The sequence below is a fragment of the Chinchilla lanigera genome, unplaced genomic scaffold (assembly GCF_000276665.1).
Source record: "Chinchilla lanigera isolate Chin_1 unplaced genomic scaffold, ChiLan1.0 scaffold00040, whole genome shotgun sequence".
In the NCBI taxonomy this organism is placed as follows: Eukaryota; Metazoa; Chordata; class Mammalia; order Rodentia; family Chinchillidae; genus Chinchilla; species Chinchilla lanigera.
This window is the reverse complement of record NW_004955441.1, coordinates 10,514,908-10,530,765: the sequence shown is the minus strand read 5'-3', so window position 1 is coordinate 10,530,765 and position 15,858 is coordinate 10,514,908. Positions and strand designations below refer to the sequence as shown.

General features: G+C 49.2%; 1 protein-coding gene across 1 annotated transcript in view; it reads left to right on the top strand.

Moving 5' to 3' along the window:
* Thada (thyroid adenoma associated) overlaps nt 1–15,858 on the top strand; it is a 321,327-nt gene that overhangs the window by 262,116 nt on the left and 43,353 nt on the right. The window contains 4 exon segments of the mRNA XM_013517530.1: nt 6,174–6,529; nt 7,258–7,376; nt 8,064–8,136; nt 13,191–13,344. Of these exon segments, the coding sequence (XP_013372984.1) occupies nt 6,174–6,529; nt 7,258–7,376; nt 8,064–8,136; nt 13,191–13,344 (702 nt within the window).

Below are 15,858 nucleotides of genomic sequence, written 5' to 3'. Positions count from 1 at the left end.
GATGTCATCACCTTCTCTCTGGGCTGAGAACCTTCTTTTTTTTTTACTTTTTTTTTGGTACCAGGAATCGAACTCAGGACCTTGCGCTTGCCAGGCAGGCACTTGTGCTGCTGAGCTATATTCCCCACCCTTCTGATGTTCCTATTAGTGAGAGAAAGTGGGGCCTGGTGACTTTTTCAGTTCTCTGCTGGGAAGGACTAGACCAGAATCAACGGCGCTCTGCTTGGAACTGCAACTCCCACCCACCCACAAACGCCAGTGAAAGTTGTCCCTTCAGAGTGTGGGTCTCAGGTTGGTGCAAAGCAGAGTTACCTGCTGGCTTCCTAAGATGAGTGCTGCACCCAGCTCGAAATCAATAGAATCAGTCAACAAGCGTGGGATTCAGGTGTGTGGGCTCAGGGCTGTGGTTTTCAAAATAACCTTCAGGTGGCAGCAGCACCCCCACCCCAACATCCTGGGGGAAAATGAGGCCGTGTCTGTCAGATAACAGGGTCTCCTGCGCAAGGGCACCCCCTTGGGTCAGTGAATACTACAGAGAATGTTTCCTCCAAGCAGCCGTTTAGAGAATGCCTGAAGGAACATCATCTGATACTTTCCTACCTGGCAGCTCAGACCTAACCTGTCTTGCTCTTCTGTTGACACTTGAATTCCATGGAAGTCTTGGGTGGCCTCCTGTGTGTTCTCTCACGCTCCTGGGAGGCGTTTTCCTCCCTTCTCCCAGCCAGACACCCAGTGTTCTGGAAAGCTCCTTTTAAACTTCTTCCGGGAGAAAATAAAGGCCCTCTGCAGTCGTTGTGTTCTTTCTTGTAGCATTGTATTCTCTTTATCTCCCATTTCCTTTGTGACCTTAGGCAAGTAATTCAACCTTTCTGTTTCCTCTCTGTTAAATGGGAATAACAGGAATGATAGAACCTACCCTGTAATGAGTTGGGATGGAGAATTCATAACAATAGTGCATGGTACACAAGTACTTAAAATTTCTCAGCTTTAATCACTAACAACTGGGCCAGGTAGCACACGCACCCATAATGCAATCCCAGCTACTTGGGAAGCTGAGGCAGGAGGACCTCAAGTTTGAAGCCAGCCTGAGCAACATAATGAGATCCCATCTACCCGCTTCAAAAAAAGAGAAATGACCAACAATTTATAGTTGCCTGCTCGTTATTACTGTTTTGCACTTGGCCTTTGTCCCACCGTTGGCCTTAAAGCTTTTCAACAGCAAGTCATTCTTTCTCAACTCCGAATTTCTGTATCTCCCAAAGTACCTAATGTAGGTTGGTTACTGTTCATGGAATCCTGCTGAGTCCACAGGAGGTGCCGATCCAGAAGTGCCAAAAGAACCCTTCTGAGCGTGCGCCTCATCTTCCTCTCCAAGGCCCCAGAGGAAGCGGGTGGGTCAGGTTATATAACTCTGGAGTCCGGTGGCCCATAACTACTTGGAACTTCTCAGTCTTTCAGAGAACAGGTTTCTCTGACAATTATCCGGAATGGTCTAGAGCAATGATGGCAAACGTTATAGAGCTTTCAGTGATACAAACAGCCCGCTGAGGCACGCATGCCATAGGTTCACCGCCACTGGGACAGTTCGAGCACATGTGCATGCATGCATGTCCCAGTAGTAGGGGTTGAACCTAGGGAGTTTGCACCGAGTTACATCCTCAGCCCTTGAGGTAGGGTTTTGCTAAGTCACTAAGTTGCCCAGGCTGCATTCAAACTTGCAGTCTTCCTGCCTCGGCCTCCCAGAGTGCTGGGACTATATGTATGCACAACCACACTTAGATCCTGTTTTTGATCATGTTCTTAAAAGCAGGTCTCAGCCAGACGTGGTGGCACATGCCTGTAATCCCAGCACTCGGGAGGCTGAGGCAGGAGGATCCTTGCGAGTTCGAGACCAACAAGGCCAACCTGAACTGCATAGTGAGACCGTGTCTCAAAAAGACAAAAAAAAAAAAAAAAAAAAAAGAGCAGGTCTCGGCCTCATTTCTTACTCTTTGCTAACCAAGTGAAATTACTTTTTAATGCAGTGCTATCCAGTGGTACCTGCAGATCGTGGGAGTGCAGGCTGCTTCTGACTGCAGCGTAGTGGGATTTGGATTGTAGGTATTGAAAATAAAGATGACACAAAGGTTGAGGACCCCGCTGCCTAATGTTTGCCTGCTCTGCTGTAAAGATGACTGCCTGCTTTGGCTGGGATGCCTGCACAGGCATGTGGGCCCCTGCAGGGGAGGAGTGGTGAGGGTCGGGAGCTGTCACATTGCAGCCTGAGGCCAGTCCCGCTCTCCCCTAGGGCAGCTGTCCTTTTGAAAGACTTCGATGTCTTACATAAATACTCCATGTTTTTAACTCCTAGATTATTGCAAGCCTATACAACTTTTTATTTCAAATAAATTTGCCAAGTTTTGATCTTTCACATTTCTATCATGTTTATGAGAGTTTTCTAAAGTCAACGGAGTTCGCTGAGTTGTAATGAGAAGATGAATATAAATTGTATATCTTTTGGGGGTGGTTACAAGGAATCGAACTCAGGACCTCACACTTGCCAGGCATAAATTGTATATCTTAAGTGTTCCCTGGTAAGCCATTCCAAGATAAACTCACTGCCTTTTGGGGTAAACTTGTCAGGGGTTATCAGAGAAAACAGACAGATATCACAGCTAAGTTTCAGCAAGGCGTCTGATGAAGTCTATCCTGATGGGGTTTTTGTTTTGATTTGGTTTGGTTTGATTTTTGTTTCTTGCACTACTGAGGATTGAACCCAAAACCTTTGCCCCAAGCTGCATCCCCAGCCCTTTTCTGAGACAGGGTCTCCCTAAGTTGCTTGGGCTAAGCTAGAACTTGTGATCCGCCTGCCTCAGCCTCCCAAAATGCTGGGATTACAGGCATGTGCCACAACGACTGTCTTTCCTGATGTTGAAGATGAAACTATGGACAAAATGGTGCCATGAGGAGGACTTTGTAACTGGAGAGTATCTAGGAGCAAAGGAGCCTGGCTGGTGAACCGCTGAGAGCAGTGCGTGGAGCCGGCGGACACTGTCCTCCACCCGGCCGGTGAACATTGCTACTAATCAATTGCTACGCTGACGTTCACCGACTTCCACCACACACTGAGTGTGCCCTGTGGCAACCTGAGTGCCCCTCCCAGTCAGCTGCCCCTGCCCCCGACCACCAGTTGTATCTCCTCCACGCTTCTTAAGCCCTCCTTCCCCCATCTGATCTCAGCCCATTTCCTGCTGTTACAGTGCCGTAAACCAGCGAGTTATCAGCAACCTAAGTCTGTTCAGCTTACGGTCGAGGCTGGAAGTCGAAGCGAAGGGGCCGTGTCTGGTTAGGGTTTCTGTGTCTCAGCCTGTCGGGAGGGCAAGGCACACGCACAGGACGGGGGTGGGCAAGAGTGGGTCAGATTCATGACAGACCCCCTCACAGTGACGGACCTTAGCAGCAGCAACAGCATTAATATGTTCTGGAGCTCAGAGCCCTGTGGCCTCATCACCTCTTAAAATCTAACCTTTGGGGGGGGTGGCTAGGAATTAAACCTGGGGCTCTGCCCCTGAGCCATATCTCTAGCCCAGTTTCCTTTTCATTATTTTCATTTTGAGACAGTTTTCTGAGTTGCTGCCCAGGCTGGCCTTGAACTCACAGTCCTCCACCCTCAGCCTCCCAAGTAGCTGGATTATAGGCAGCACCACTGCTCCCAGCCCACCTCTTAATACCGGTACAGCGGCAATTACATTTCCTCTTGAGGTTGTGGGGAGGGGGACATTCAAACTGTGGCACCTTCTTTTTTGTTTGTTTGTTTGTTTTTCTTCTGGTACCAGGAAATGAACTCACGACCTTGCACTTGCCAGGCAGTTGCTTTGCCACTGAGCTAAATCCCCAACTCCTGTGGCACCTTCTTTAGGCCCTCACCGTCTCTCCCCTGGACTGCTGCAGTCCTGTAGTCGTGTAACCGGGCTCCTTGCTCTGACTTTGCCCCCTCATGGCATTCCCCGGCCTGCAGAAGAATGTCCACGCTCTTCCACAGCCGGGAGGCCCCCTGCATCTCGGCCACACGTCCTCCACCTCACCTGCTGCTCGTGCTCCTGCCCACCTCACGGCGTGTTCGGCCTTCGGCTCCTCGGGGTCCGCTCTGCCACGTCTTTGCGCCTTTGCGGAGCCAGCCCCTCCGACTCCAGGGTCCCAGCACATTCGCACCTGTCTTCCCTGTTGAGGCTCAGCTTATGATTGCAGTGAATCGCTGTAATGAAACATTCACACATTTCTCACCTCGGAGCAGACCATGAGCTCCAAGAGGACAGTAATCTCAGTACTTAGCACCTGTCACGTGAGGATTGAACCCAGGACCATCTGATGAGCTACATCCCCATCCTTCTTTGTATTTTTTTTTTATTTTGAGATGGGATCTCACTAAGTTGTCAACTTTGCCCAGGCCGGGTTTGAGCTTGCAGTCCTGGTGCCATAGCCTCCCCGAGGGCTGGTATCACAGGGATGCCCTACCACACCCAGTGGCGCTGTGTTTTTTGATCAGAACTGAGAATACGAAAAGATCTCAGCAACTGAAAAGGCAGACCATAAAACTTAACAGGGAGATAAAGTTTAACGAGGATACACTTGGGCTTAACACCACTGAAGAAAACAAGTCTGGACCTCAGTAGTGAGTACGAGGTAGGACACAGGTGACTCCTCCCTGCAGTAGGATATATCAGAAAGCAGAGCTGTGCTTCCAGCTGACTTCATGCAGCATGTGAGTCAGCGGTGTGACCCATAACCTCGTGTCCAGGGCGGGAAAAGTTAATAGTCCTGCTGCCACACCATGCCGGGGTCACCATCCGGTCTATAGGCCATACTTTAACCCAGTTCTTGGGTAGAAAAAAGGGCAACTCGCCGCCTGCTGCTATGTAATTTTACATAAACATGCCCTTTGAGGTTAAAGCAAATCTCACTGGTACTTCAGTGTGAAAATAAAATATAAAAACTGTTTCTAGAAAGCTGGGTGTGGTTGTACTCACCTGTAATTGCAGCATTCAGGAGGCTGAGGCTGGAAGATTGCTAAGGAGTCCTCCTTAGCAACCCTGGGCTACGTAGTGAATGCAAGGCCAGCCTGAACTATAAAGCAAGACTCCAAAAAACCTCTCCTTCTGAAGTTTTTCTAAACAGAACTTGTCTCTAACCCTCTTAACATACATATACATGATGCTCAATACATAATAACTTTTCTCGTGTGGTAAATCGTTTTGTTTTGTTTTGTTTTTTTGTTTTTCTTCTGGTACCAGGAATCGGACTCATGACCTTGCGCTTGCCAGGCAGGCACTTTGCCGCTGAGCTAAATCCCCAGCCCCTCGTGTGGTAAATTGAAAAGCGTGGAATACTGGTAGAGAATTATAAATGGAAGTACCACTTCTAAAAAAAGAATATGATCAATGGAATGGTGTCTTTTGTTTCCAAAGACTATTGATCTTCTAGAGCCATGCCAAAATAGTCATAAAAGTGAGATATTTTGTGGAAAACTTTCGGGTAAGGTTAGGGCTGCAATCTGCACATGACAGGGTAAGCACTGCGGCTTCACGTGCCATCCGCAGGCACTGTATTCTCCAGGCAGGTGGGAAACAGACGAGGTGTGTCCAAAAGAACGCGGCTGGATGGTGAGAGAAGCTGAACCCGTCACCTGGGGGAGGAAGAGGAGGGTTCACCCGGTGCAGCCAGGGAGCACCGTCAGTGTGATCAGAGGGTCGTGGAGACCTCGCTGGCACCCTCAGAATGCACAGCTGGGCCCTGGAGTGGAAACTCCAGACAGTTTGGACGATTAGCCCTCTGAACAGCAGAGTAAGCTGTCTCATGAGCGCCAGGGTAGTGTGCTGTGGAGGGGTCTGAGCCCAGAGGAAGTTTGGGCTTCACTTCCGGTCCCCTTTGAGGCTTGGCGATTCAGGTAATGAGTCTGTACAGACTGAGTGCCAACGAGGGCCGCCAGGAGCACATTTTCTGACGGTAACTCCTTCATCCCTCTGATGGGGCTCTCTGTGAATTACCGACACAGGAATTGTTTCTGGGCCTAGAAAACCTTAGCGTGCTGGTCACTTACTGTCTGTCTGTTTGCAGTCTGCTTAGAGAGACAGCTGATGGCTCCACACAGTTGAATCCAGTGATTACTTCTTCCCTTGTGCTTTTTTGCTGTCTAGTTCTGGAGAGACTTGGCTTCTGGGAGGAAGTCAGAGGGATCGTCTCGGAATCAGAGCTGATAACAGGACTCCCCTGCACCTTTAAGGTGCCAGGCCTCCCCCAGTACCTCCAGAGCCTCACCAAACTAGCCATTGCTGCAGAGAGGGCAGTGCTGGCAAGCGCCAGCGAGCAGACAAGGGATGTGCCCGCCATCTGCTCGCAGCTGCTGGGCTCTTCCTTTCCTGAAGTGCGTCTGCTCACCCTGGAAGCCCTGTTGGAAAGGTTCACAGCAGGAGCCTCTGGATCACTGAGCAGCATGGGAGAGGACTTCCTGCTACTGGCCGTGAAGGAAAGCCACCCAGAGTGTCTCTGCAAGGTAAAGTCTGCCGGACTGACGGTCCCTTCCATTCGCAACATCAGGAAGGCAGAATCGGGTTTCGGCGCTCTGGGGGCAACAAACTGGGCATCTGAAGAATAAAGACACTCTTTGTATGGCTGGCCTGGCTGCAGGCATAAAAGGTCAAAGGCACTAAGAAGAGCTGTTAGCTGAGCATGATGGTGCACGCCTGTAATCCCACACTCGGAGGCCGAGGCAGGAGGATCGCTCCGAGCTGGAGGCCAGCCTGGGCTACAGAGTTCAAGGCCAGCCTGAACTGCAGAGCGAGACCCTGATGATGATGGCATTGATAGCAGAGATAAACCAAAATCAGAACTAGCCATTCTTGGGATGTGTAGGAAACAGATCACTGAACATCAGCCACAGAGTGTATCAGAGGTCGTCTTTTGGGTGTGCCTGTTTGGGGCAGAGGGTCACTTGGGACACGTAATCAAAAGGAAAGAGCCCTGGCCTAGGAACCTGAGCATCGAGCTCCAGTCAAAGGTCATTAGGTGCCTTCAGGTTGGTCATGCTGTGCCCTGCCTCCGTCTGTTAGGGGTACTGTGGGGAAATTAGAGGTCAGGGGGAGCCTTTCGAAAGACAGAGTGGCTGTGACTTACTCCTGGAGGCCTCTCCCCGAGTGTTCATGTATATGCTCTCTGTCTGTGTTTCTCACGCTTTCTCCCTCCCCACTTCTCTCTCACCCTCTCTGGATTTGTCTCACCCAGATACTGATGATTCTGCACTGCATGGACCCCAGCGAATGGCTTCCCCTCACGGAGCGCTGTATCCATATAACTCCCACGGAGTTTTGGATCTGGACGATGGACATTGCTTCCACTGACAGGTTTGCCCCCGGGCGCCCTGTGCAGCCTAGGTGGGATGGAGGTCCCGTCAGTCCCTGTGCAGTGAACCTGCTCGCCGTCCTGGCCGAGGAGCTCGGGTCGTGTGTTTCTTTCTAAGCCTCAGCCCAGGAGCTAGCTATGTCATAAACTCAAGCAATAGAATGATGTCAGACCTTCACATTAGAAACCGAAAGGTCATTGTTTCTGGAGGCATGAGTAGTCATGATGTGATTTCCAAAGCATCTCTGTATAAAGTATGTTTGATTTAATTTTGTGTGGGGGGTGTCTTAGTTACTTTTCTCATTGCTGAGAGAAAATACCCGACACTCAAAGTTCAGAGAGGAAAGGTTTATTTTGGCCCTCAGTTTGTAGAAGTTTCGGTCCATAATCAGCAAAGAGTTCGTGGCAGGCAGAGGGCAGCAAAAGCAGTGAGCGCAGTGGGGGCAGCCCTCTTTCGGTCCCTTCTATTCCGTCCAGGCTGCACACCCAGGGTGGGCCTTCCGTGATCCACACCCAGAGCTCTGCCAGACTAATCAGTGGACTAATTTAGTAATTGCGCACCCTTGACCCCAGCATCACACACTCTATATCCAGCCATCTCTCAGAAGCCCTACCTGTGACTGCAGAAGGCTTTGCGGGGACGTCTAAACACAAGCTGTAACGGGTTTTTTTTCCCCTTTTTTCCCCAGATCTGAAATCCAGGGTGTGGCTCTGAGACTCACCTCCAAACTGATTGCCTACCACATGAAAAGAGAGGAGGAGGTAAGGCTGATTCTGTACCTGTCCCGGGGAAGGCGTCAATAATAAGGTAGTAAGTAATAAGCTCACCTATACTGTGAGCTACTTGGGAGGCTGAGGCAGGAAGATCACAAATTCCAGACCAGCTTGGGCAATCTAAAGTTTAAAAAGAATGGAGGGTTAGGGATGTAGCTCAATGGTAGGGAAGCCTTGGGCTTGATGCTCAGTGCCACAAAAACAGAAAAGCCCACTGTCCTAAGCAAGCAAACCACTGTGACCTGTGTGTGTCGTGTGTATAAAAATAGCATTCAGGCATGAAGAACTGTGTCTGTAGTTCCAGCATTTGAGAGGCTGAGGCGGGAAGACTGCCACAAGCTCAAAGGCCAGCGTGACCTACATAGTGAGTTCAAGGCCAGTCTGAAGTACATAGTAAGACCCAGTCTCAAAAAACAAAATAAAAAAAGAATATCATTCATGTTGATTTTCCACTGTAGGACTATCTTGGGAAGACTTTTTGAATCATTTCCTCTCTTTTCTCTTGTTTTGGGCGTTTTTGGTTAGAGCCCATGAAGGTAACATGACCTCTCCTGACACGCAAAGCCATTGTTCTTTCCCTGTTTTTGTAGCTAGACTCTTTTTTTTTTTTTTGAAACGAGGTCTTGCTATATAGTCCAGACTGGCCTTGAACTCTCTCCCTTATGTAGCCCAGGCTGGCCTTGAACTCACAGTGATCCTCCAGCCTCAGCCTCCTGAGTACTGGGATTACAGGCGTGTGTCACCACACCTGGCTTAGCTAGACTCTTTTTAAAGAGGAATAAGCAAGTCAATCCTAGGAGTACTCAGGATTGTAACCTATCGAACTGAGTATGAAAATAAATGGCCCAGACTTAGGTATTCCCCAGGGCATGACCCACTTGGCTCTTGATGGCGTCCCAGGTGCTCCCACCTGTTCCCCTTCTTCTTCAGGGCAGAGTGAGCTAAAGTAAGCAGGTGGACTTGGGAAGGTGCTGTCTGGCAGATACAGACACTCTGAGATGCATACAAGAAGATGTGCTACCATTACAGAACAGTCAGTAGAAAGGGGCCAATACCGCAGTAAAATAACCTGTTCAAGGTTTTTCTGTTTTCATTTCTTTTTTTTCTTTTTTCTTTTTTCTTTTTTGTCTTTTTGAGACAGGGTCTCGCTATGCAGTTCAGGCTGGCCTTGAGCTCACTTTGTAGCCCAGGCTGTTCTCGAACTGGAGACGATCCTCCTGCCTCAGCCTCCTGAGTGCTGGGATTACAGGTGTGCGCCACCACGCCTGGCATTTCATTTCTGCTGTGTTTTGTTTGCTCATTCTTTGCGGTGGCTAGGATCGCACACATGCACACTGTGCCTGGCTGCACTGAAAGATCTCGATGATTGATTATTCGTTCCATCCTGTGAAGGTGCTAACATGACATGGGGGACTCACAGTCCTTACAATAAACCCACCACTGCGGTAGTTACCAGAGACAAACAGAGGATAGAAGTACAGTCCAAGGAGAGAGAGACTATCAGATCGTCCCATTGAATTCTCTACTGCAGCTGCGGGAGCTGAGGAGGAAGAAGTGTCTCAGAGCTGAGAAGAGTGTGTATGTGTGGTATTGGGGACTGAGTCCAGGTCCTTCACGCTGAGCCGCATCTCCATCTCCATCCCTTTTTATTTTTAGGGTCTTGCTAAATCCCTGAGTTGCTCAGGCTGGCCTTGAATTTGTAGTCCTCCTGCTTCAGTAAGACCTTAGTGGGACCATGTCCCAAAAATGAAAAATTTTTGGTGACATGTGGTAGTACCCGCCTATAATTCTAGCAGTCAGGAGGCTGAGGCAGGAGGGTCACCATGAATTCAAGGCCATCCTAGAACACATAGGGGCGCTCTGTCTCAAAAACACAAAACATAAAAAAAAAAAAACCTTTAAAAAGGAGTAGTAATGAAACTCAGTGTAATCCCCAGCATACACACAAAAAAAGACACTACTTAGTACTTGAATGAAGTCTTACTCAATGAAAATTGAAGGAGTTTGTGGGCAGAAAAATTGACAAAACTATAGAGAAACACATCCCAGAAGTTCCCAGGGAAAGCTGGGTCTCCTTGGGAGGTAGCATCTTTCCCAAGGTCTGTGTTGTTCATCAGCCGGGTTGCCGCAGGTGATAAGAGGAATCAGGAGGCACGTCCTGAAGAGGCTCATAGGTGGAGGAAAGGTCTTGGCCTATTGCTGTCTGCTGCCGTAGTAGAATACCTAAGACTGGGTAGTTGATTAAAAAAGAAACATATTTCACATGGTTCTGGAGGCTTGCAAAGACCAAAAGCACACACTAGTATCTGTGGAGGCCATCCTGCTGCCTTGGGGCATCACATAGCAGGAGAGCAGGGGACAAGGAAGGAGAGGCAGACCTGGAAGGAGAGAGAGCTGGCTCTGATGACAGAGCCACGCCCGCCATGAGTAACTGCTCTGGAGGTCATGGCGCTGAGCCATTCAAGTCATGAGCACTCCGCCCTCGTGACCTAATCACCTCTCAAAAGTCCCCTGACCCGTACAGCATTGTCACAGCAGCAGTTAAATTCCAGCATGACTTCACACGATAAGAGGACATAAAGTACATCTCAAATAAGAAGTCCCTTTTCTAGAAAAAGTCAAAAAAATGCTGTAGAAGATGGAAATAATCCAAGTATAAATCAATTTAGGGTGGAATATTACTTAGCCGTAAAATGTTATGCGGTCCCGACTCATCCTACAGTATGGATGAACCTTGAAAACCTCCTAAGTTAAAGAAGCCAGTCACAAGAGAGCACATAGCGTGCGATCCCACTCACATAGCATGTCCAAGCGAGGCAGTCGTAGGGGTGGGGAGGGGACTGGTGGTTATTTGGGGCTGAGGGCGTGGGAAAATGGAGAAGGGGTAGCTAAGTGGGTTAGGGTTTCTGTTTATGTGGATGAAAACATTCTAACATTATCTGTCAGAGATGCCGGTAACGTGAATGCTACTTAACATGCCCTTACATTGAAACAATGCATGTGCCCCATAAACGTGAACAGTTTTCACGTATCAGTTAAAAAAATTTTTAAATGTTTTTAAAAAGCAAAGTGGGCCCGGGGATATAGCCTAGAGGTAGAGAGCCTGCCTAGCATGTGTAAGGCCCTAGGTTTGATTCACAGCACTTTTAGGAAAAACAAGTAAATTATTTCCAAAAGCATGTGAATAAAAATCATCTAAAACAAAGCGAGCTTAAAAAATAAATAAAAAGCAAGACATAAAAGAATTATTATAATAATAATAAATTTGTGGTGACAGTTGCATAGACCAAAATCCAGTTACTTTTCACTTTAAGTGGGTGAATTGTGTGGTATGCGAATGACGTTTCAATAAAACTGTTACTGTTAAAACAAAACAGGGGTGTTCCAACCTTGTTAGGATGCTGCTTTCAAATGTGGAACAAACTCCTGCATTCTGGGGCTGGAACCGGAGAGACGGAAGCTGTCCAGCACAGATACCGTGGCTTGGCAGTGTTGGCCCAGGCCTTCTCACCCGCGGTCCTGCAGTCTTGGACATGTGACCTCCGCCTCGCGATCTCAGGGTTAGCTCCAGCCGCCACCATGAGTTTGCCCTGTTCAGCGAGCGTGAGAGGGAACCCAGGAGCAGAAATCTTGGGTGTTTCCTAGGCACATCTCAGTGACAACCCAGGCGAACGCACTCACACGTTGCTCCCCCATGTGAGGGAGGCTGGGGAATGTAGTCCTCAGCTAGGTGTCCACAGACCCTGCCAAAAATCTGGGGTTCTATTACCAAAGGTACCAAAAATATCTGGTGATTGTGGACAAAGTATCTGCTGCCACAGTCTTCCCCACAAATTCAGCCTTTACTGAAGCTGTCAAATACAAGGTGTGTAGTAATACATGGTGAATGTTTACATTTTAAAAATTTATTACGGACCATCAGTCCCATCTCAGAATCCTCCCCCCTTACTTTGAACATCCTTAGCCCATCGTTCCTGCCACTTTCTGAAGCAGTTCTTTGTTTTTTGTTTTTTTGTTTTGTTTGGTTTTTTTGAGACAAAGTCTCACTATGCAGTTTAGGCTGGCCTTGAGCTCACTTTGTAGCCCAGGCTGGTCTCGAACTCGCAGCGATCCTCCTGCCTCAGCCTCCTGCGTGCTGGGATCACAGGTGTGCCCCACCATGCCTGGCTCTGAAGCAGTTCTTGAAGTCTGCTTTTGGGAGTGTCTTTACAAGGTGTGATCAGAAGCGCAGTGAAGGCTGCTGCCAGGTGCCATCCAGCAGAAAGGCAGGCTTGCCAAAATGCTATCTTGCGTCCTCAGCCACTTGTTCACCAGACCGGGCACTGGGTGACCTCTGACCTTCCCCAAGGTTAACGTGACATGAAAGGGAAAGCTCTGAATCTATTCAAGACATCAAGACAGCCATGACAGCACCACCACAGACACTCAGGAAAGACGACTTCTAGAACTGCCTCAAAAAGTGACGAGAACAACGGGATGAGTATGCTCAAAGTAAAAGCGAGTATTTTGAAGGGGTTAAAAACAATGTGTCTTTAAACTTTTTTGAAAAACATTCACCAGATTTTTTCTTTTTGTTTTTTGTTTTGTTTTTGGTTTTTGGTTTTTTGGTCTTTTTGAGACAGGGTCTCGCTATGCAGTTCAGGCTGGCCCTGAGCTCACTTTGTAGCCCAGGCTGGCCTCGAACTCACAACGATCCTCCTGCCCCAGCCTCCCAAGTTCTGGGATTACAGGTGTGCGCCACCATGCCCAGCCCCCAGATTTTTCAGTCATGCCCATACATGTTGTGATGTTGTGTGTTGTGATAACATGAGATGCACAGAAAAGACACAAGGAAGTTGCTCATTAGTAACTCTGTATTTCCAAAAAGAAAAAGATTCTCCTCATGGGACTTGTTTATTTCACCTAGTTGGGATAGAAAAGCAACTAAAAACCTTCCCACCAAGGTGGAGCTGATTTGCAGTGCAGTTTGGGGTACCTCCTCCCCTCTCTGTCAGCCCCCGGGTGCATCTCCGGTCTATTGATAGGTACCTCTGTGCTTTCAGAGCAGGGACTCGCTAGCCCCCCAGCTGAAGCGGTGGGTGCAGCTGGTCGTCTTGTCCTGTGGAGACCGTCTTCCCACCGAGTCTAGGCTGGCAGCTGCTGAGGTCCTCACCAGCACTGCACCACTGGTCCTCACCAGCCCCTGTCCAGTTCTTGGTAAGTGTGGTTCGGCAGAGCCCCTTGTACCAAACCTGCGAACAGCGTGCATCGGTACTCCAGACCAGTGGTGGTGAACCGCCGGCACACCTGCTGCGGCAGGGTGTTTCCTTATGATTGAAAGCTCCAGGAGGTTCGCCATCATTGCTCTAGACTAAATGAGAAGGAAAGGAGACAGCTGGTAGCATGCCCCATGCCTTTTCATCTTTCCAGTAGAGTCCTGCCTTCCTTCGGACCCTTGTTTTTCACTGTTAGCCTCTTGCAGTCTTACCCAGATAGCCTCTGTGCCCTTTCTGAAATGTAACTATCATCACTTCCGCACATGTGAGAGCCTTGGAGGAGATTCCTTTTGCCTTCTGGATGGAGTCCAAACTCCCTTTCCCTCTGCTTCTGGCCCTTCCTGGTTCCTCCTGGCCACCCTCCCACATTATCACCCACCACTCCCAGCACCGACTGATGTGTCATCGGTAGGGAACAGTTCTCTGTAAACAAACCACTGCTTCACTAACTTCTATTTGTCTTACAAGGCTCAGCCCATCCGTCCCCTCTTCCAGGAAGCCTGTTGCATTAATCTAGGTGAGAAATAAATGGGTCAGTGTGGAGCTGTGGTAATGAGGAAGAATGCCCTCTCCCGCCACGTTCAGTCCCATACTGTGGGACACTGGTTCTTTTCCCATCTGCTAGTGGACTTCTGTTTCTTCTTTCCCGCTTCCATGCACGCCCTCAAAAAGAAGACATGGTCCCTGGTGCCAAAGAACGTTCAATAGAGTTATGGAGGAAGATTCCTATAATAAAAGAAAGGATTATTTTTTATATGGTGAGATCCAAATTGTAGGTGTTACAGGAGTTGAGACGTTTGAAGTATCTTAGGTCCCTGGATCTCTCTGGGAAACTTTCTCTTTCCTATTCTTTCACGTATTTCTTCTTTGTGACATCCACCCAAATAGGGATTGAGAGGGAACTTCCTTGTGCTGTGATCTAATGTTGGACCTAGGGGAATGGGAGCAAAAGCTTACAGACTTGGCCAAGCCCGGTGCAGTGGCACATGCCTATAGTCCCAGCTCTTGGGAGGTGGAGGCGGGAGGACCAGTTGAGATTAGGAATTGAAGACCAGCTTGGGAAACATAGCAAGACCTGGTCTCCAAACACCAAAAAAGTTCTTGGTCGGTCAGCCTTCTCCAGTAAGGCCATTGTGCAGCATTTTGTGGGTGAGTTTGGCCTCTCTAACTGAAGCTCACAACAGGAGAAATGTGCACAGAGCAACATGGAATTCCCATGTGGAAATGAAAACCCGTTGATTCATAATTAATTGCTGGTGCTGGCTGCAGCTTCATAGAAATGATGAAGTCAGTTGTGGTGCACACCCACAATCCCAGCGCTCGGAGGGTGAGGCAGGGGATCATAAGTTTAAATCCAGCCTGAGCTATTTAGCAACTTAGTGAGACCCTATCTCAAAATAAAAAATAAAAGAGCTAAGACTGTAGCTCACTGCACTCCCGGCTACCGGGGGAGCGTCATGATGGAGGAGATCAGCTGTGGCTGACGGTACACGAGAACATGAAACACAGAGTGACAGAGGACGTCAGAGCAGGTCGGGACAGGATGAAATGTCCAAAGGGGGAGGGTTTGAGAGGTGGAAGTGACCATGTCACAAAGGAAAATGTTGGGAGCAAAGACAACCCTAAAGAGCAGTTAAAAACGATGGGTTCTCTCACTGAGTACAACTTAAAGGCAAATCTGGAGCAGAAGGGAGAGAACAAAACCCCAAATGGAGCCTTCGCTGTTCCTGGCTTGAGTGAAGCACCCGTGGCTGAGAGCAGAGGAGAGTGGCCGAAAGAGCTGGAGTGGGTAGGGATGCTGGGTGCTGGCCTGGTGGTTCCCTGCCGCGGCCCGCGCAGGAGCCTCCGCAAGCCTGAGCCACCCTGCCATGTGGCAGGAGCGCTGCCTGTGACGCCCGCCCCCTCTCTTCCCGCGTGACATCCACCCCAGGTGCAGCAGCCCCTTGTCCCCCATCCCCTTAGTGACTACTATGGAGTCTGTCAGACTGTGCGTCCCTGTCTGTTACACAGGGGCAGGTGCTGCCTTTCCTGTTCGTCACCTGCAGCAGCATTGGGCACCGGCCAGTAGCAGGGCCAGTGCCCATGGGTAACTGCACCAGATAGAGGACCCCTGTGTGCATGTGACACAGGCTGGTGCCTTGTTCCTGGGCCCTTCCCCTTCTCGGAAGCGTAGTCTTGACTAACGCTTGGCTTTCAGAACCGAGATGCTAACACTGTCGCTGCAGCCCACACTGGGTCAGTTTACAAGTTTCATGCTTGGGAATCACGACACCAGGCTAGCTGGGCCCAGGACCTTTGTCAGCCAGTGCCCAGGTAGCGGAGTGGCTGGGCCCACCCAATGGAGCTCACCCTGGACTCAAAGCAGGGTCTGTACCTGCTCGTCAGCTGCACTCTGGGTAATTTGAATTCCTTCTGGTCTTCTCAGAGTTTGTCTTTTTTTTTTTTTTTTTTTTTT